The 21,517-nt window shown below is 47.1% G+C and overlaps 6 protein-coding genes across 6 annotated transcripts; 1 reads left to right on the top strand and 5 right to left on the bottom strand.

Annotated features, from left to right (window-relative positions):
• Nucleotides 1–146: 146 nt before the first annotated feature.
• Nucleotides 147–2,687, bottom strand: EYB26_008787 (uncharacterized protein; the record flags this gene model as incomplete). The annotated part of the gene is made up of 3 exons (XM_054268038.1): nt 147–1,409; nt 1,477–2,196; nt 2,268–2,687. The coding sequence occupies 3 exons, from the start codon at nt 2,685–2,687 to the stop codon at nt 147–149; spliced, it is 2,403 nt and encodes an 800-aa protein (XP_054124013.1).
• A 3,298-nt stretch (nt 2,688–5,985) lies between these two features.
• EYB26_008786 (uncharacterized protein) lies at nt 5,986–7,201 on the top strand (the record flags this gene model as incomplete). Its single annotated transcript, XM_054268037.1, has 4 exons — nt 5,986–6,304; nt 6,354–6,421; nt 6,472–6,893; nt 6,946–7,201. 4 exons carry the CDS (start codon nt 5,986–5,988, stop codon nt 7,199–7,201), a joined length of 1,065 nt encoding a protein of 354 aa, XP_054124012.1.
• Nucleotides 7,202–7,299: 98 nt separating this feature from the next.
• Nucleotides 7,300–8,603, bottom strand: EYB26_008785 (uncharacterized protein; the record flags this gene model as incomplete). The annotated part of the gene is made up of 2 exons (XM_054268036.1): nt 7,300–8,412; nt 8,469–8,603. The coding sequence occupies 2 exons, from the start codon at nt 8,601–8,603 to the stop codon at nt 7,300–7,302; spliced, it is 1,248 nt and encodes a 415-aa protein (XP_054124011.1).
• Nucleotides 8,604–9,205: 602 nt separating this feature from the next.
• EYB26_008784 (uncharacterized protein) lies at nt 9,206–10,378 on the bottom strand (the record flags this gene model as incomplete). The annotated part of the gene is made up of 1 exon (XM_054268035.1): nt 9,206–10,378. The coding sequence occupies one exon, from the start codon at nt 10,376–10,378 to the stop codon at nt 9,206–9,208; it is 1,173 nt and encodes a 390-aa protein (XP_054124010.1).
• A 761-nt stretch (nt 10,379–11,139) lies between these two features.
• On the bottom strand, nt 11,140–13,016 carry EYB26_008783 (uncharacterized protein; the record flags this gene model as incomplete). Its single annotated transcript, XM_054268034.1, has 4 exons — nt 11,140–12,042; nt 12,106–12,406; nt 12,460–12,618; nt 12,676–13,016. The coding sequence occupies 4 exons, from the start codon at nt 13,014–13,016 to the stop codon at nt 11,140–11,142; spliced, it is 1,704 nt and encodes a 567-aa protein (XP_054124009.1).
• A 1,070-nt stretch (nt 13,017–14,086) lies between these two features.
• On the bottom strand, nt 14,087–20,936 carry EYB26_008782 (uncharacterized protein; the record flags this gene model as incomplete). The annotated part of the gene is made up of 8 exons (XM_054268033.1): nt 14,087–14,161; nt 14,229–16,541; nt 16,604–18,996; nt 19,052–19,079; nt 19,150–19,503; nt 19,571–20,230; nt 20,286–20,574; nt 20,644–20,936. 8 exons carry the CDS (start codon nt 20,934–20,936, stop codon nt 14,087–14,089), a joined length of 6,405 nt encoding a protein of 2,134 aa, XP_054124008.1.
• Between the last annotated feature and the right edge of the window lie 581 nt (nt 20,937–21,517).

The raw sequence follows: 21,517 nt of genomic DNA, 5'->3' as shown, positions 1-21,517 counted from the left end.
ATCATGCTACAATAGCTGAGACAAAGATGAACAAAATGCTTGGGCGGGTTATATATATATATATGTGTGTATATGTCGAATCAATAAAGTCGAAGAGATTGACTGATGTGGAAGATAATGGTACAGATCGACGACCAGGCGATCAATCAGATGTAGAAGAAAGAATAGACAAAGACGAAGATGGTAAACAGAGTGGCGAAGGTGTATTCGAACTCGAACCAAGCTTCCTGTCCCGCAAAGGCGATCTTCTTACTTTCGGGTGTGGGGTGCGCAACTCCGGTTTTGGGGTCACGCTTGAGCAAATCCTCGCGGTCGGGCATTGAAGGTGGATCAATGGCGTAGGCGATGGGTGTCCAGAGCGAGGTGATCACGAACAAGAATGTAACTGGTGGCCAGAAGGCGTGCGTGATCAAGCAGAGGAAAACGTTCTTGAAGTTGTTGGGGTCGTTCTGGAAGAAGCACCGATACGAGGACAGGCACACAGCGACGATGGTCAGGTAGACGAACGCAAAGTGGAACATGGCCATGTAGTTCACGAGAATGGTCCACAGACGACGGACCATGCCCTTGCGACGTTTGGGGTCGCGCTCTTCCAATGCAGATCCCAAGGAACCCGTGGGCTTGAACGCTTGGGTTTGACCTCCAAGCCACTTGGGGAGGAAGAAAGAGCGGATGATGCACAATGCCAAGTACGGGGACATCCACATGCCGTAGCGGGAACCGCGTTGACCGGTGTGGTAGCCAGCGGGAATGAACAAGGCAAACTCGCACAGACGGTTGCTCATGGTTGACGCGAAGCAGGCCCAAATCAGATATTTCAGTTGTTCGTTGGTAGCGTATGCAACAAGTGGTCGGCCCCAGATCAGGATGATAGGAATAGCGAAAAGGGATGCAGTGAGCAAAATGGTGTACAGACTGAGAGTGGCGTACAAGAAACCAGAGAATCGCTGAGCAAAGGACATTTCCTTAATGGCGTCACCCCAGAGACAAAACTTGAGCTTGAACGCAGTGTCAACAGTACCAATAGCCCATCGAGTACGCTGCTTCAAGTGACCGCCATAATCTTCCGGAACAGTACCATACTGCAAGGCCTCGTGAATGTATGCAGTCCTCCATCCTTTACCAAGCATCAACGTCGAAGTAGCAACGTCCTCAGCCAACGATCCGAGAGGGAATTGACCAATGTCATCAAGAGCTTCCCGGCGAACAACATAACCAGAGCCAGTACACCAGGCGACGCCGAGAGCATCCTTGATGGGCTCGATGACATGCACGAAAAAGTCCAAGCTCTGTGCCAAGGGATCGGCAGGTGGGCAGTTGTAGAAAAGCTGGGGGGGACAGACAAGGGCCATCTTGGGGTCGATCAGCAAGTGAGGGAGCGTAGCGCGGAGCCATTGTTGTTCGGGGATCTATCATCCGCAGTCAGCAAGGGGGTATGTACACATGCAACAAGAGAGAAAAACAAAGCAGACTAACCATATCAGCATCCAAGGCGGCCATGAATTGACCGGCGCCACCCGGCATCAGACGAGTCTGTTCCAGACCGTAGTTGAGGTTACCAGCCTTGAAGTGGTGAGGAACACCAGGGATTTTTGTGCGCGCCATGTAGTGCACATTCGGGTATGTCAGCGCCAACTGGCGAACCGATGCCTCGAGGCTGGACGACTTGGCATCATCCAAAACGATAACCCTGAATTTGTCCAAAGGATAATCCTGATCGGCCGCAGCATGGACAGTGTCAATGACAACCTCGTCGTCCTCACCACAGCACGTAATAAAAACATCCACATTCGGGCAATCGTCTCCCGTAAGTCGCAGCTTAGGGCGCTGTCGGCCCTTCAACGCCCACATAGTCCACGCATTGTGCATCATAGATGGGATAGCAGTCGCAAGTTCCAACGCAATAAACACCCAAGCACCAGCATACGTCTGGTTGGCTGCATTCTGAGCGAGAATAACACACGTAATACGCAAGCCAAGATAAAAGATATAGATGGCCGTGTTGCCAAAAGTCAAAAACGGCACGAGCATGTACACATATCGCCGCCAACCTTTCCAGATATCAACATCGTCGCGGTCAGCGACGCGTGCGATCGAGCCTTGTTGAACCCAATCTTTTGAGTAGAGGGGCGACGGAGGTTGGTCGACAAGCGCCGCAAGACTCTGGTGGCTTTGGAAGCTTTGGTTATTTTGATACTGCCGAATCTGTCAGCATTTAAGATTTTTTTTTTTTTTGTTTTTATCTTTATGGCATCAGGAAAACATACAAATGCAGGAGTAGCTGAGCGAGAGCCGGCGGGTGTGCTCGACACACTAGCAAACGAGTCGACATGACGGTCATGACCTCTTCTTGTCGGCAGTGGCCAGCCCATTTGACCACCGGGAGTCCCCAGAGGCGACCCCATAGGGGATGCAAAATCGTCAGCTGGTTGCAAACCCGGTCTGATGGGTTTGGGCGGCGACCTGCCGATATGCCGTTCATTTGGGTCGTAGTGGTCGTTCATATTCACACTATTCATGTAAGCCGCATCGTTTTGGCCATGACCATGATTCAGCACGTCGAATTCGACCATTTCTTCTCCGTATCCGTAGGTGTTGTTTCCGTAGTATGCGTTGGGATTTCCATTATTACCATTACCGTAGGGGGAAGTAGTTCCCCCGTAGTGGCCATTATGATAGCCGCTCATCCTGTCGACAGGACAAAATTGTTGTAGCGAGTGAAACAGTCGAGGCTGATTAATTGATCATCGAAGCGATAAGACGGAGCCTCCTTTTGTGGAGAGAGAGGATGTGCAAGTATCGATAGAAAAAAGTCCAAATCAGAGTAAACGAGTGTGGGAGTTTGAGCAGAGAAGAAGGAAAGTCAAAACATGAGTAAAAGCGACAGCAGCGAGCAGAAGCCAAAAGTTGCCTCGATCGACGGTGGTAGCTCGTGTGAACGATCAAGGCAGTAAGAAGCAAATAATAAATTGGAAGAGGAGAAAAGATGGTTTGGGGCGGCCCACGGATGGCTTATCTTTGGAAAGTGGACAGTACGTCGTATGGTATTGAGTCGATACATCATGGATACAAGTCAGTCAGCGCCGAGCAAGCTAAGATGATTCGCCAAGCTGGTTCGAGCCTGTGGATGTATCGAGACAGCGAGACAATTGGTAACATGGTCCTGTATCGTCCAACGCCGTACTCCGTAAATACAGGGCAGGAGCCAATCGCCGTCCCGCAATCAGACGTCTAATGATCCAGTGGCTTCTGGGCCGATTCAGAACAGTACCACAGAGAAAGTGTGTGCAGCCGCGCTGTGGTTGGTCGAGGTAAAAAATAGAAGCTTCCGCTTGCAGCCGTGATTGGCTTCCAGGAATGCAGGACGTGGTACAGGGCCCACTTGTGCCTGATCGGTATTAGGTCATGCAGTACCCTGGCTGGGTCCAGTAATGGTAATTTTGTCGGTACGGTACGATGTCAGGCGGTCAGGCCCTAAAGGGAAACCACGGTCACCGCCTTTTAATGAAGACCTCATATCCCATATCTCAGTTACCTAGATCTAGTACATAATATTTACACATGGCAATCCCAGCTAACCGACATCTGGAAGCTGAAGTTGATTCTATTATTTTATTATTGAATAGATTCCTTTTTCAAAGCATCCACGCCGTATGTCTTACTATAAGGTCATACAAGACCTTAATTTATCTGTGGGAAAGAATACTCCAGCTCAAGCTCTCAAAAAGCGAGGCTATACACGTTGTATAGCCTCACGGAAGCCGCCTCTTTCTAATAAGGATAAGCACATACCTCTAGCATAGGCTCTTGAGCATGTTAATTAGACAATTGAGCTATACGTAGTAGAATCAAATCCTTTAGACTCATAAGGCTTCCATGCAGAATGTAGATCACTAGAAAACCTGGTAAAGAGCTAGACAACACATGTTTACATACCATATACATCCCCAGCTCAAAAACATGGACAGATGTTTAAGCTTCATTTCATAATAATACGTTACTATCAAGAGCCCACATCTATCTTAGGAGAAGGAATACGGCTTGATTGGATCTTAGAGGCTAGAGTTATTATGGCTTCTAAGAGAATTATTCCTATTCTTAACAGATATCCACTTCATGTTACTATGTAAATCACCAACAATCTCAACATCTCTAACTAATTAATTGATACAGGATGGTTCGCCAGAACATACAAGCAAGGATACTCAAGACTCCAGCGGGGCTACATAATCAGAGTATATATCCAAATACTGGCCAGCTTTTTCTCCAGATCTCAGTCCAATTAAAGCCGTATAGAATTAGATAAAGGATTAGATTCAAGAACAGTATCCAAATGATAAGCAGCTTTCCTATAATCAATTACATGAGGTTATACAGACTGCTTGTAGGCTTAGTTAGCCATACAAAATATTTGTTTACACAGTAGTAACCAAATATAACCGGCAGAATTGATTGGTAACCAACCACTGTAAAACAAACCTACAAACAAAATTACCGGACGTGACCGGCGTAGTGTCTCGCTGGGCGCACGGATGTTTCAGTTCGATCGACGACTAATTAGTCGACTCTTGAGTCGTTGTTCGCTACACTGTCACAGTATCACTACGCCGTGACTACGGAGTGTGGCAAGTCATCAATGCGTTGATTACCTTGCCACGCCATAATAACCTTGTCCTTGTACTACATACTTGCTGGTTGGTATGGCGCGCCGGCCATACGGAGTATCCCCTAACTCTGATAGTAGATTCGCCTGCATTGTAGGATCCCCCCAGCTCGATTTCATCATCAGCCCACAGGTTTCATCCAAGTAACTACATATTATGAGAGTACAGCGTACAGAGTGAATATTCATACGTAATGAATGGTACGTACTACATGCCATTACGCATACGGCCGGCCCTTGAACGTCCCCAGGAGTTTGCACACAGACATCGAGTCTGTCCAGCGCATAGGGAGATTGCAGAGGAGATTGCAAAAATGCGGCTGCATAAGGCACCGCAGATAGCATAGTGAAGGCGACTGCATCGAGACTCGAGCGGCCAGCCAAGCCACTAGACACTCGCTCTACTACAGTAGTAAGAGTCTACAGACTGCTGTTACAGGGTTATTACTATGCACAAAGTAGGAAATTCGCACAAGCCCGATGAAAACAGAAATGAGAGACACAACGTCATCATCTGAGAGGTCCGCTGTGGCTTGGTGGAGCATGTCTCGCCCCTTTTCCCTGCCGTACCCATCATGCGTAATTACAATACCGCGATAGGCTTTTCCTCTCCCACGCTAGTATCGATGATCTCTCGAGCTGGTTGGTGTGATTGGTTTGTTTGCGTTTATCCGGTTCCGGGTGTACCAGCCATACCGATCCAGGTACCGCCTGCCCTGTCTGTAACGGGCTTGGCGGCTCTGTTGCAGAGTTGAGAGTGGGCTTGGTGGATTAACACAGAGCAAGAAAAAAGTCTTCACCTTTTCACCCAAAACAAGAAAAAGCGAGAAAAAGAAAGGAAAAAGAGGCAAGAAAAAAATCTTGCATTTCAAGACCCAAGTGGGACTGGTGAAAATTTGATGCAACACGACGCGCTGACTGGCCCTTACGTTGGATCGCAATCTGTTAGGGTATCATACTCGGTGCGTCAGGGGAAGGCCAAGGCGCTAATAATAGTAGCGGCTCCTGCTTCAGTCCGGCCGCTGATAAGCCGGCAACGGTAGTGTCACCAGACGTTTGCCGTAGTCTCTCTCTTCAAGGCCCTACAGACTGCAGGGAAAGCCATTTACGTAGTTTCATCTGTCTCACGCACTTGGAACTCTGCAGTGACTGAGTGGCCACCGACTACTGGCACTCACACACACTCTCTCTCACACACTTACACTGCGACCGACTACGATTATACGAGATTACTGCGTATATTGCGACTGCATTTGAACTCACTTCCATTCAGTGCTCGATTCAGTTTATTAGTATAGCTGTTCCTCGAACAGCGCACCAGCATGGCCTTCCGCTGGATCGTCAACGCAGGCCTCATAGCCATCCCCATCGGCAGCACCCTCGGCGTCCTCTTCGGCATCGACGCCTCACGACAAGCATCCGGACAATCTCCCTTGTTCAGCAGTGGTGGCAGTAGTGGCGGTACTGGCGGCAGCGGTGGAGGCAGCGGAGGTTCTGGAGGCGGTTCTTGGTCCGATAGTACTGGTGGTTTTGACTTGGGAGATCACTACAATGAAACAGAATTGGGGGTGACGCTTTCGCGGTATTGCAATTTGTCGCTTGGTGTTACGCCGCCGGCGAAGGGGGGTCTCAGCTACACTTGTAAGTATGTCGATGGGTTTGGTGGAATTTCAATTGACGGGTTCAATAGACAATCCTAACCAGTGGGGTGTTATCAATGCCGATGGTCCTAATGCTACGTCTAGCATGTGCATGAATGTAAGTCATCGGTCGTCGGTCATTGCTCATATAGACAGCTAACAGTATAGGTCACCACATTCCTCAACGAAACATATCCCACAAAAACTTCCGCGCCTGAGTGGTTCGTCACCTGGAGCTATCCCCCGGGCCCGGAGAACCAACCCGTGCACGCATATCCCAATGTCGAAGTATCCAAGGGTCTGCCCCTGACATTATCAGATTTGAAGTCATTGAACATCGATATGTCTTGGACATATGCGCTGGGTAACCTGCCCAAGGACGTTTCCGACACTCCACAGTTTGACTCCATTTCACTCAACACCAACGTTGCTATCGATATGTTTTTCGACAGCCTCAAAGAGAATGCCACAGACAGCACGATTGCAGAGTACGAAATTATGGTGTGGTTTGCTCACTACGGAAATGCGGCGCAGACAATTGGTAATGCTTCAGGTATCGTGGATACGAAGGTTATTAACACAACCACCTTGTACGTTCCCCTTTCTCTTGGGGGTAAAAGGATTCAATACTGACATATGTAGCAACCTCTACTACGGCAACCACACAGCCGGCCAGAATGTACTCCAGCATGTCTACACATGGGTGGCTTCAGAGGCCACAGAGTTGTTTACCGGCGACATCTCACCACTCATCACCGCATTGACCAGCAAGGCTGGCGCGCGATACCCATCTGATAAGGATTACATGGGCAGATTCGGTTTCGGGTCTGAGGCGTACTACGCTAATCAGAATGTGACATTCTACGTCCCCAAGCTTGAGGTGGATATACAGACTTGATTTCACAACCGCATGTATTATATATATATACTTTACAACGACTATAATGATGATAGATCTTGACCATTACTTTATTTAATTATATTTGTACAAAATATTTACGGCTTAGCCAAAACAACACCCCTCTGTCTCATCGACCTCATGTTTTTACTAGCCGCACCCCTCTTGGTCAACAACGCACCCCCCTCACTCAACGCAACTGCTCGTCCCGGCCCGAAATTGGGGTTGCCTCCCAAGGTACCAAAGATGTCTCCAATATAGTTGTCGGGCTTGACACCATGCTGAAACGTATGTTTCCACCCATCCAAGATCCCCTGGACAACATGCACACCTGCATTATAAATGTTTTGCAGGGCAATCTCGAATCCGTCCTGGTTTGCATACAGAATATGGTACGCAGGATCCTCACCGGGGTAAGGGCGATCAAAATCCGACGCCGTACGCATGACGATAATACGCGCAAAATCGACACGCTTGTGTAGTGCCGCTCGGAGGAGAACTTCGAGCGTGGCGTTGTCTTCCTGCGCGGTACTGCAGTATGTTCCCGTTCCATTTGTAAAGAGCGAGGTTGTGTTGGCGAATGCTTCACTCAACAGCTTACCCGTGTAGTAAACATCGGAGGTAGCAACGTCGCATTCCACAACGGATGGAGGAGCGGCACCAGCCTGATAAATACTGGCGCCGTCGCCATTGAGGTAATTTGCGCGATACGAAGCAGCCTGTGCACTATCCGTCAATTTTCCCTTGCGTGCAAACGCAACTGCCATTGACTTGAGGTTGTCGTTGACTTCGAACACTTCTGTGCCATAGATACTTCCTGGGTATTGATCCGGTCCATACGACCCTTGCGCGAAATAACCAGTTGACCAGTTGGCGGGAATCTCGCGCGCATCAAGCTCGTATTGCAACGCAACTTGCACTGCGTACCGCGCAAACGTGACTGAGCCGGTGGTCGCGACTTCTGGGCTGATTCCTGCAATGCCGCCAACCATGAAATAGGTGGATGTCAGATCGAATTCGTCGCTGAACGCGAGAGCAGAGATGGTTGTCGCGGCGTTGATTTCGCTCTCGCCGGTGATCACTTGGCAGACTTCGTGGTTGTGGGTGCAGTGCACATGAGGGAACAACGGCGAGAGACCGGGGATGCTGATGTTGTGTGCGAGGAGGTTGAAGTCGGGGATTCCCCACCATACCTCTGCTTCAGGGGCGAACTATCTTGGTTGTGAGTATGAATTGGATTTTGGGAGGGACGAGGGTTTGGCCATACCATCGAGATGATAAACACCTTCGGAGCATGCTTGTCGCACTCGTCACAGCGCTCGTCGAAGGGTGCGGCGCTGACACTGACGAGGGCAGCGGGCACAATGGCCAGACCGGCCAGGATGTGTCTGAGGGAGACCATTTTTGCCAATTGATCCTATATAGACCTATGCTTTTTTACAGATGCAGGTATACAACTGTCTAATCTCAACTACTACGGTACTAGAAGGAGTACTACGGGGGTGTTTATATATGTAGTACGGAGTACACGGTGAAAAAAAGCTGCAAAAACCCGAGCTATTGCTTATCAGGTAACATCATGCCTATCAGCCAAGCTTCCTGTTAATTTATTGGCTTTTTCTCTTGGAATCTTAGCAATGCTTAGGTCGTACTGAGTGGGCCGAGTCAGTGCGTATCTCAGGCACAAATTGGCCAATATCCACTAATATCCACCAGATAAGAATACGAGTTGTTTGTTTAGTTGAACTTACTCCGTCGTAGTGAATGGAAACGGGAGCAGGATTCTGGAAGGATGGGGACCTAGTTTAACTTGGTTTACTGATGTGGAAGGTCCTGCGTTCATGCAATATTCGTGGGTGCTACATCGGAATTCGCCGATCTTTTCTCTCTTCGTTTTTGTTTATTGCTGTCAATTCAAAATCAAATCGTAATGCTAACCCCTTATCTCGATAGATTAGTTCGGTACTTTTGCGAGCGATAGAAATCCCCTAACTGGGGATCGATCTAAGATTCGAAGGATTCAGGAACCAATGCCACGAGTCTCCCCGGTCCAGCTTCCCGCGCCGCAACCTCAAAAGCTTCCTCCCACTGCTCCAGTGCATACTTCTTCACACTCCCGCCGTCGACTCTGAGTCTCCCACTTTCCGCCATTTTGATTAACCTCAAAATATCGTCGCGCTCGTACATCCATTTCCCCTTGATGGTCATGTTGGCGTGCATCACGTGTCCCAATGGCACCGAGACATCGCCTTTAATCCCGCCCATGAGGGACACACGACCACCATGTCTAACCGATAGAATCCCGCTGCGAAGATGAGTGGATTCTGAAGCCGAGGGAGGAGAAATATCGAAATACACATCAACTGGTAGGCCGAAACTGGCGATTGCCGCGGTTTCGGCTTGGATGTTGTTTGTTATGAGGACTGTTTCGAGCCGACAACCCTTTCCGGTCCCCCCTGTGGTGTTGAGGTGGTCCGATTGGAGCTGTTCCAATGCCTTGCCGTTTCGTCCCATGGCGATCACATTCGCGCCCATGGCGAGCGCAACTTTGACAGCGGCACTGCCAAACATGCCCGTTGCAGGCGCGATGAGTACGGTCTCACAGACATCCAGCCCGACGTCACGAAGACCGCCGTAGGGCACGGCGAAGGTTGTGAGATGGAGTAATTCTTCCACCGAATACCCTAGCCCTGTTCTACCACCACCAGCAGAAACCATCGCAGGACCCAAGAGTTTTTCCTCATTGAGTCTAAAACAATTCTCGAGCGGAAGTTTAACGTATTCAGCGTAGGTCGAGTCGCGCCGCTCCCCATGAACCATCCTCTTCGCCCTCTCCGAATGGCCATCATGAACACCCATCAGCGCACCAACGTCCCTGTCATCCCTGCCTCTCAAGTAAATATCGCATAGCACCAAGTCTCCCTCCCGTAAAGAAGTAGCGTCTGCCCCCAAAGCGACGACCCGACCGATTGCGCCGCTGCCGGGGATGGAGGGTGTCGGGAGAGTGTATTTCCTAGTGCCATTGTAGATATCGCGTGAATAAGAGAGTAAGCCGGCGCAGAGGACTTTGATGATTGCACTGCCTGCAGTGAGCTCTGGGGTTGGGTGGCTGGTGGCGACGTGTAAGGGTTCGCCGATTGAGGTGAGGATTAGGGCTTTGTGGGTTTGGGGAAGCATTTTGAATGGCGGGATTTTTTTTTTTTCTTCTTTCTTTTTGGATTGATAGATAAAGATAGATCGATTGATTTGAAGATGTTTAGATATTATTTTTCGGTTTTAATTATCATACTCTTCAATCTATTATATATATATATATATATATATATCATCTCACCACTTCTAAAGTAATATTCAATGATCGGATACGGGGCAAGGGTTAAAAACCCGTTCCCGTTAGGATTTAGGGTTGGCGGGCTTGATGCCTGGAGTTTGCGTTAAACGCCGACAAACGCCATCTCCTTATGTTCAAGTATTCAAATGTTATATTTAAGTGCAAAATATGTGGTATGATGTGAAAATTGTACGGGTTATGGGGGAATTGTTACACCGAATGTTGGTTGTGTTGTGATGGAGATATCGGGTTTAGAGATATATTTCTGATTTGACATACTCAGCCGAAGTACTTACCTACGTAGATAGATACTCTAAACATTAGGTACACTTTCAACAGCTATGACCATCCAGCAGTATAATCAACATGCTGCGAAGCCAGCTACTGAGGAAGGGCTGTATAGTTAACCACTATCTTTGACTGCAACTTGTAATAAATGCTATTAAAAATACCTAGGTTACACTAATCTGCCATAAACGGAAAGCTCAGCATCCTAGAAGTAATCACGCTTTTTATGCAGTAGCCTCGTACCGGTCTTGCTTCCAGGGTCCTCCCCAGATGTCGGGTTGTTGTGTTCCAACTTCCAAGGTTCAATTGAATACACGTCTTATCCAGTAGCGGCCCTTTCCATGAACAGCTTCTCACGTCGCATCAAGGCACCGCAGACAAAGCAAACCGCGCCCGCTACCAGAATCAAAATGTAGACCTTCTGCATAGCGTGAACAATAGCCTGGGTTGCCAGAGCTTGGTCAGCAGGAGAAAGGTTCTGCAATACTGTACTGGTCGTCCCCGCAATGGCAGACTGGATTTCTCCAGCGCTAAGATGCAGATGCGCAAGTGCTTCGCTCACATATCTGAAAGCATAGTTCTGGAAAATAGCTCCAGAAATAGCAAGGGAATGCATAATACCACCGATTTGCGCAACGTTAATGAATCCGATAACAGGAGGAATGTCTTCCCACACCGGAATGACCTTTGCAGGTCCAATCGAATAGGCAGCTTGCATGATTGCACCACCTCCACAGCCGATGAGGACTGAATATCCATAGATCGCAGAGGTACTGGTGTTGATGTCCACAGAGTACATCAAACCTCCACCAACTGCGATCAGGATTCCGGAGACGACGTACCAAGGGAAATAATATTCCACGTACGGCATTGCTGTGCCGGAGGCAATGCACCAAAAGACGAAAGTGCAGACAACGGGCAGGAGGCGAACTGCGGATTTCAAGCTACTATCGCCATTCACAAACTCAAAGTAGAGAGGCAGATAGTATATGATGGCGAAAAACGAAGTCGCGGCGCAGTTGGTAGCGATAAAACATAGAACCAATGTCCGGCGCTTGAGGAAATGTCCAGGGAAGATTCGTTGATTGATGCTGGTGAAGACCATGAAGTATTGCTGGAGAAGAAATCCGAGTAACAAAACACCAAATACGACCCAGAGAGCGATTTCTTGCTCCGAGTTCCAGGCATATGTGGCACCGCCGAATGTCAGAGCCATTACCCACTGCATTAAATGTTAGAAGCCATCTCTTTTTTTTTGTTTGTTAACTTTAAGGTTGCAACTCACTGTGAGATAGATTCCAGCATTCAAGGTAATACCAACCCAGTCCATCGCGACGATCTTGCTCAAGAACGACTTCTCAGGGATGACGGGAATAGATGGGAGCCAGAGAAAATAAATAGGCGAGAAAACACCATAGATGACCAGATTGAGGTAGAAAGCCCATCGCCAGGTCGCCGAGGAATCAGCAAAAGCGCCGCCGATAACGGGACCCAAAATTGTACCGGCTCCCCATGTCAAGCCAGTCATGCCCATGTAGTGAGATCGTTCCTGCATCGTGGTGAATCGCGTGATCAAATTGAGCACTCTATACCAGTATTAGTCCAGGTCAAATCAAGTCAAATACGACATAAGACTAACCCTAGATACTGTCCAGCGCCACCAGCACCTGCAATGACACGCCCAACAATCAAGGCGTCCATATTTGGAGCACCACCGCAGATTGCACTTCCCGTCGCAAAGATCACAAGACTCATGATATAAACCCATTTATTGTTGAAGGTTCCAAAAGCAAAGCCACTGCACAACAAATTAGCCGGAAAAAGTCAATGTCTTCGTCAGGCGACGACCACATACAATGGCAAAATGACCGCGACAGATCCAAGAGGAAAGCCAGTTCCAATCCAACTCAACTTCTCAACTTGACCAAATCTCTCGACAACAGAACCCTGCACATCGGCCACAATAGTATTGTCCAACCCATAGAGGAAAGTGGTACTGTAGATGGCAATCAGAATCAGCCACCACTTGATTCCCGTGGCTGGATGAGGATCTTCCTCTTCGGCGACAGCGGCGACCTCAAGGTCGTCGCCAGATTTCTCGATATCGGTGTTGTTGCCCGAGGAGTGTGCTAGGGATGTAGAGGTTGTATCACCCTGGTCGGTCCAACCGACTGGTATAGCGTCCGTCACTGCCATTGTTGCTGCTTAGCACTCTAGGCAGAGATGAGATGAAGACTAGGTTGGATAGCGGTAGGAAACAGAACTAGGAAGGAACGACGAAGGTCAATCAATATAAGCCAGATACGTTCATCGGTTGGTCGAACCTGTCTATATAGGGCTGATTTCTAAGCATTCTGAGCTCCCTGTCTCAAGCATTTACTAGGTTTAGATTACTTCTATGGAGTAACTAAAGGATCTACGCGACTAACCATTGATTTCAAAGCACGCAAGCTGGTGATATTATTCTCGTGGGATTGGAAAGCGCGAAGCAATTTTGGATGAGGAATGGAGATAATTAGGGCTTCGGCGTTCTATACGAACAGTACACAGGACAGGGGAAGCGAAGAAGAGAGTGCGGTCCGGCGACTTTCCGGCCGGAACACTAGGCGGATTACTGGCAATATATTTTATGAAAGGCGACTTTCTTATTCGACGGCCCCTTTTCTGATAAGAGAAATAATAAAATTGGCTGAGCTGATTAATCAAGGTCAAACATATAACTTAGCTAACGAACAGCTATTCGAGAGCTATTAGATACAGAGAATGTCTAATATTTAAATCAATCGGTTTTGCACATCTTCATACAAGCATTTATTGTGCCCAAAGCTGGAGGTATATGCATATTCAACTTTAGAAGAGTTGAAGATAGTATTCCGTAGTATTTTAGTGGTACTTTGCGGAGACCTGGGGAGACAACATCCTGTCCAACTTGCCTGTATGTACTCAAAGGTCTGCAAAGGAAGATTGACCACTGATATAATCCTATAATGAGCAAGGAAAAGATAGTAAAAGTATGGTATGCAAGCTCTGCAGATCATGCTTAGCTATGGGGCCTACTGCTTGAGTCCATCTATTCGTTGTTTGTTGAGAATGAAAAACTGGCGTAAGCAGATACCTCGAAAGACTTAATTGCGAATGATTAAAGTATACTATTCCATTCTATCTATCGACTCTGTTATTATCTAGGGCTGGCTGTAAAAGACAAAAAATAGATAGCACTGCGGGGGCAATATCGCATATTTCCCGAATAACTTCTTTCCCACAATCTAAAATATTCTCCATTGTTGCTTCCTCAAGTCGTCTCGCAATACGTCGGAGATGGCTAGGCTTAAGGATTTGCTCTGTAAGATGTGTCGTTAGTGACACCCTAGGTTTCAAGCCTGTCATAGAAGATATACTTATACTTACGTTTGATTTGTTGACCATGGAAAAATGGTTGCCGGCCACATCAGCCACTGAAATGGGCCTTCCAGGAAGCAACTTTTCCCATCCCAGGGGGCCAGCATTTGCCTCACGGTGAAACAACCAGTTTGCTACTCCACGACTCCAATCCACATTCCCTCTCTCATTATTCCCTAGATCCTCACTCAATCCTTTTTTAGCCCATATTATGAAGACCTCAGGTGCGCGAGAAGCATCTAATTTCGTCGGCGAGTAAATTTGAAGAGCACGGATCGTTGATTTGAAATGGTCAACGATTCTGTTTGGAGCCGACTTATCTGTAAACCCTTTGAGGATAGTGCTAGACATTATGAATTCCAATAGGTTGGCTGGCATGGGCTCATATGTGGATCGACAGGGACTATCGATGAGTATAAGCTTTGATACAAGCTCGCCAGCCTGGATCAGTTGTCGGGCCGCTTCAAAAGCGTACATCCCCCCTGCTGACCAGCCGGCAAGAGTGTATGGACCATGAGATTGAATCGATCGAACCGCTTGCACCATGATCGTAGCTATCTCTTCGATGCTACAGGTATATTTGTCGGCCGACTTCAGAAATGGACTGTTCAACCCATATACCACGAGATCTGGGGATATTTCTTGTAATGCGGCGTATGCTGCTGCTGAACCACTGCCATCTGGGAACAGAAATAGAAACTTCGTACTCGATCTGGGATTTCCTTGTAAAAGTAAGGTCGAAGCAGATGGGCCTAAACCAGCCCGGTGTGAGGTTGCTGGTATCAGTGGTTGTGGAATAATTAACGGTTCTGCAGGCGAAAGACCAAGAGCTTCTTGAATGTTTACCAAGGTAGGTAACTTGGCGGATCCATCAAACTGTAGCTCGAGTTTCAGACTAAGTTCTTCCTGGATGCTTCCTTGAATACTGAGGCTCATCAATGAATCCAGCCCAAGGGAAGAAAGATCGTCGACAGCTAAGAGCTCCTCTACTTCAACTCCGATCTGCTTCGCCATGATTGAATAAACAGAGTTAAGCATATCACCCGCAATGGAGGTTTCATCCTCGAATAAGGGCTCTGGAGTCGCCAAGATGGGCGACATGGCATCAGTGCTTGGGGTGTCGACGTTGCCTTCATTCGTGTTGTCGAATTTGTCAAGGAATCCTCTTAAATCTCCAATAGTGGTAAGCTCTTGAAAGATGTCAGATGGGAGATCCAGTTGTAGTGATTCTCGAAGTTTAGACAGTATGGTCAATGCCATCAGCGAATCAAGGCCGAATTCGACGAATGTTGCACTGTCGACTAATTCGGCTGCGGTAACCCCTATCTCTTGAGCAATCGTCTCCAAGGCCATTGATTTGATCCCCGGGGTGGACTTGCCAGAAGAATATTCTGGTAGGACTGCTGCCTTCCTGGGTGGAATCACTCGCGCCTGTTTAGCACTTGAGAGTGTTGGGCGTTGATTTGGAATTTGAACGCTTGATTGTTGCTGATGAGACGGCGGCGCTAACAGCATCTCCATCAACGATCGAGGCACCTTTTGAAATTTAATACTGCTGCATAGGCCAATCATGGTGTCTCCCTGGAAGATAGAAACTTCACCAACAACGACATTTTTCTCAGCCGGATGCATTTTCACGTGAACATGATATGGTTTTGTAGGGTCTATATCGTCAGCAAGCTGGTAAGATCCCCAACCATGCGAAATATACACAAATTTTCGCGGATCAACGACATTGACCCCATTCATTATGAAACCAGCAAGTTGGGCGAGATTATCAAGCCACAGAGGAGAACAAAAAAAGTCGCCGGCGTCAGTACCCTCGTAGAGCTTCACCAGCGCAACCGCTTCCAGCTCATTGCTGTTTATCATAACTTCTTTCATTCCATGGTACCTGGGATCATAATCAACGACAGCTGAAAACAGTCTATAGATTGTTTTTTCAAAGAGTTTATCCACGTCACCGTTTTTGACACCTCGCTCAAGGTCCTCTATCCGTTTCTGTATTAAATACGCGCTTCTTGACCAGTGATTCAGCCACAGCTTCGTATCACCAAATTCAATGATGCATTTCGCGTTTTGGTCTGTTTTACCACTCTTCGAGGAGTATGTACCAAATGTAACTTCGACAATGCCTTTTTCGAGATTTGCCGTGCCGCTAATCCTAAGAAGCTCGGGGGTATCAACTCGTGGAACTGTAATAGTAACAGGCTTCACGATCTGCATATCAACAATATTGGACCCTGATGAGGCAGGCAGCTTGGCCTGATGCTTTTGTCGAATATAGTCTCCCACTGTTAGAGCCATATCTGCAAACACACCCTTAAAGTCTCTTCATTAGCATCCTCCACTTTTGGTGTAACAAGAAACAAAGGTAAACTTACCGATGGACAAAGAGCTAGTCCGTTCAAACTGTGCCCAGCAATCAATGCATTCAACTTCGGTTCCGATAGGTTGGACTCAAATACAACAAAAACTGTTCCATCCTTTACCTCTTCGGTGATCAACGTTTGGACAGTCGTCGTAGCTGGACCAGAGTTGATTCTCGGAGTGTCCATTTGTTTGACAATGTCTTTGCCCTTGTGCAACAGCCAGTCATTCTTATAGTCAATCCAATAGTTTTTCTCGTCAAAAGCATAAGAGGGAAGATGTAAAAGACGTTGACCCCCTTCAAAGTCGCGATGATATTCTTTCCAAGTTATATCAAACCCAAGAGAATGCAACGCAGAAACCGTCTTTGCAGATGTTTTCCAGGGAGCCTCACTTTTACGGAGAGTCGGGAATGCCTTTATCTCACTTCCCAGTATGCTTTTAACCATGGCGAGACAGATGGGCTCGGGACCAATTTCTAACCAGATGGTTTGAGCGTCGGTCAATCCATCAAAACAAGCTTGTCGAAGAGCTCCATCGAAATTGACAGGTTCACGTGCATGCCGTCGTAGATAAGATGGACCGAAAACATCTATCTCGTCAACAACAGCACCAAGCAGTGTGGACACCACAGGAATCTCTGGTTTCAGAAATCTGACAGACTGCGCAGCTTTTTCCAAGGAATCAAGGATTGGATCCGTTTGTGATGAGTGGAAAGCAAATGGGACCTGCAAAACTGTGCACTTGAATCCTTGTTGTTTGAGATGTTGACTCAATTCCTGAATATCCTTAAATAATCCACTTAAAACAATATCTTCGGGTCCATTCACACAAGCTAGTTCCAGTCGACCTAGTTTATTTTCCGCTGCTGACTTGACCGCGTCAAGGGTGGCATGGATTGCTAACATGGAATGGGTATTTTTCGTGCAGAGAGTCTCTAAGAAAGAAGCACGAATACCAACAAGATACAAAGTATCGGAAATAGACAGAACTCCGCTCACATTAAGGGCAGCGTACTCCCCAAGACTGTGTCCAATAACGAAATTTGGCGTGATACCCCATGATGCCCATAAACGAGCAAGCGCAATCTGAACAGAGACAAGTGCCAACTGCGCTTGAGTGGGCGATAGGTCGTTGAAATTAGTAGCACTTCCGTCTATCACTGGTAGGAACGTTTTAAATTCATATCCTTGGCAAATCTGATCAAAACGTCTCATATCAGCTCGAAACTGGCTGCTAGTCTCAAATAACTGCTGCCCAAGTGACAAATAGACTGATCCCTGGCCAGTGAATGCAAAGGCAACACCGGGAAATTTACCGCTAGCTGGCTTGGGGGGTATGGTCTCTAATAGCTGGACTAAACGACCCTTGAGCTCATCGACATTGGAGGCAATTGCCGACGCACGAAGGGGATGCTGTACACGACGAGCCGTCGTGGTGTACGATAGATCTGAGAGTGACACTTGAGGATATTGCTCCAAATGGGCAATGAGATTGCTGATATTCTTTTGAAGTGAGAAGGCGGTTTTTGCAGTCACACTGATAACATGATCCGGTCTTGAATCAAGAACACCATGACCTTCATATATGGGACCCTCCTCCAGGATGAATGCAGAGTTTCCACCAGCAGCACCAAAATTGTTGACCATTAGGCGACGCTTTCGAAACTGGCTCCTGGGGAAGGCAGCAGTCTCTAGCGGAATGTGGACGTTGCGTCTCTGTAAATCTGTGAACGTGTGATTAAGGACGCCGCTTTTGATGCCAATGTGAGGAGGGATGCGTTCCTCCCGAAGAATGAGCAACGCTTTAATCAATGAAGTTATTCCAGACGCAGATTCTCCGTGACCAATATTGGGCTTTACAGTGCCAACATGGAGAGGTCTCTCAATCGGACGTCTTGGAGAAACTGGAGCAAAGATGTTGCTGACGGAGCTCATTTCAATTGCATCACCTAGTTGAGTCCCAGTACCATGCATTTCCACATAATCAATGTCAAATGGATCTAGACCTGCTTGGTTAAGTACTTTCCGGTATAGCATTTCTTGAGTTGGGCCATGTGGCTGAGTAATTGATGCAGCATAAGCTGAGTAGTTAGTCCCGGCTCCAAGGATAACAGCGAGTATGTTATCGTTGTCCGCTTTGGCAGCATCGAGCCTCTTGATCACGATACTAGCTACTGACTCACCCCTGCAATAACCATCCGCAGAATCATCGAATGTCTTGCAGGGCCCTGTTTCTGAGATGAAATGGCCCTTGCTCAGACCGGCATACATTTCTGGACTCCCTAGAAGCAACATGCCTCCAACCACAGCCGTATCACATTCTTGGCTCCAGATAGAAGTACAAGCTATATTCAAAGCCATCGCGCTCGATGAACAAGCTGTGTCAACACTAACACTCGGTCCACCTGAGTAGTGGTCAATAACCTCTTCAAGGGAAAATGCACCATAGTCCGTTCTTACCAAGTTGATTACTCCGAGAAACCCGGCCCTGCAACAATTGACGTTAGAATTCAAAGATGTAGCCGAGACAATGAATAAAGGTCAAAATGTAGACCTACCGGTCCAAAGGCTCTTATGACGCTAGAAACATAATAGGTATCAATGTCTTGAGACGTGTTCAAGTCCTTATAGTCATCTGTTGTTTGGCCATAGAATGTCCCAATACGATCTAATTGTGTAGATGGGGTGCCGTTTGGAACATATCCTGCCATCTCCAATGCCTCGTATGCAGTCACAAGTGCCAAGCGTTGCTGGGGATCGGTTTGTGCAGCCTCTTTTGGAGACATATTGAAGAATCGGGGATCAAACATCCCTGGCTTCTCAATAAAGCATCCATAAGGTGATTTGCTTTTGTTTCGAGAATTCCTATCCTGGGATACATAAAGAGAGGCGTTGAATCTATCGGCAGGTATCTATGTAAACATATTAGAAAATAATTCCACCACTCTATATCATTTTTTATGCATGAAATTCTCTTACCACTTTGTGACAATCAATTCCCTGTTCAAGGAGCTTCCAGAGCTCATCGGTGTTTGTGGAGTTGGGGAATCTACCGCTCATCCCTATTATAGCAATCGGCTCCTTTGCAGTGGTTGGAGTCTGTGATGTGCTGCTTGAGATAAATGTTTCGTCAAGGATGATATCTGCATTTGTCACTGAGCTAATTGCAGACAGAAGACTTTTTGTGGCTTTGGATGGCCCGAAAGGGCGAATAGACCACCTGGCTGGCTCTGACGATGCCACCACGGAGGTACAACCTTCGCATAGCTTTTCCCAGTTTATCGGTTTTAGTAGAATATCGTGAAGCGCCTTTGACATGATATCTAATCTATTCGATACATCATAGAATGTACCAGTGGTGGGAGATATCAGTTTCACTTGGCCGGTAGCCCAGGTGTCATTTTTCTTGTCAACAAATTCGACTCCATCTAAGATCTCAACAACAGTATCTTGATTATATAAATGTGGTGCATGATACGGTGCATATATTGGTAGTTCGGATGCGAAATAGGTATGCGATGATCCGCGTGCCTTCTGTAACGAGTCGCTGACGAGCCGTAATGTGGATGGTGGACCCTGAATCGTTACCGTTTTAGGGAAATATGCTGTGGCATAAGGCTTTCTCCGACCTAATATACCCTAATCTCAAGTCAGACCATCTGACAACGATCACTGTAAATGTGCCACTACTCACCGACTCTTTGATAATCCTATCTAGAACATCTTCAGTCGGTATTGATGTGTCTCGTGGTGTAACTATTGCCCACGTTTCTTCTAAACTTAGTTCCAGGTCATTTCTTGCTTCTGTTGTAAGTCTGCCTAAGCGGAATGCTATTCGCACTGCATCTACAGCAAGAGGGAGTAGCTCTGTCAAGGATTTGGCGAGCGAAATTGCTGTCGCTGAAATCTGACCAACGCAAATCCCAGCAAAAATGGTAGAGTCTGACTCCGGATATCGTTTCTCGGGGTGCTCTTCATGCCATCTGGTTTTTATTAGACTGTCAGATTTTCCTTTCCTCGGGTTCCTGTATGAGTGAGACTTGAACCCTTACGATATAAATTGACCAAGCTGCAGTATAACAAGAAGCGCAGGGGCCAAAATTGGATGATCAGAACCATGGCTATTTTCTGTTTCCGACAAGGTGTATAAGTCTGTAAGCGATGGTAGGCTCTTGCGCTCAACTACAGAGAGGTTTGTGGCTTCAGCCTGCAGAGCGGTCTTCGCTTGGGTCAGAAATCTTGAGAGAATAGAGTATTCCGTTTGGGCTCTAAGAAGCTGAGAAAGTGCAGGGTGAATCGGAAGTGATAGGTCACCAAAGAAGACAATGGACCTCTCGCGAAGCATTTTGCCTTGCAATCGATCGTACTGTCTTGTCTCGAAGAGTGGTAGTGGATAATCCCTATGGCCAAAATCAACTTCCAATTCTGAGATAGGCAAATTAAATTTATTATAGTATGCTCTAAGTAGCCTATCCGTCACTAGCCATCGTACATACCCTTTCGGCTGCTGATGGTTTACTAAACCATCCATGTTGTATTTCTCACAATGAAATTCACATATCGGCGATTTTCGGAGCAAACCCCGATATCGTTAGGTGCAGCTCTCAATATGCTTCAAAGTCATATAAGAGATTCACGTAGACCGCATGAAGTAGCGCCTGGAATTACCGGAAAAGGAAAATATGAGCTAGTTTATTCTCACCGGCGCATTTATATGTAGTGCCAGGGAATCCCTATAGGCAGAAGAAGGATACAAAGTTATCGCTCGGCCAATTATTACATGACCGTGACATAGATCATTGCTTCCAAATTTTATGCAAGATACATGTATGTACCACATGGCGTTTAGAACGTTTTTAAGTAGACAGGGTCATTTATACGAGGCGCATTTCTCCTTAGCCCTAGAATAATAAAGCGCCGTTTTTA

Source organism: Talaromyces marneffei, chromosome 7 (genome assembly GCF_009556855.1).
Source record: "Talaromyces marneffei chromosome 7, complete sequence".
Lineage (NCBI taxonomy): Eukaryota > Fungi > Ascomycota > Eurotiomycetes > Eurotiales > Trichocomaceae > Talaromyces > Talaromyces marneffei.
This window is presented reverse-complemented; position numbering and strand designations above follow the sequence as displayed.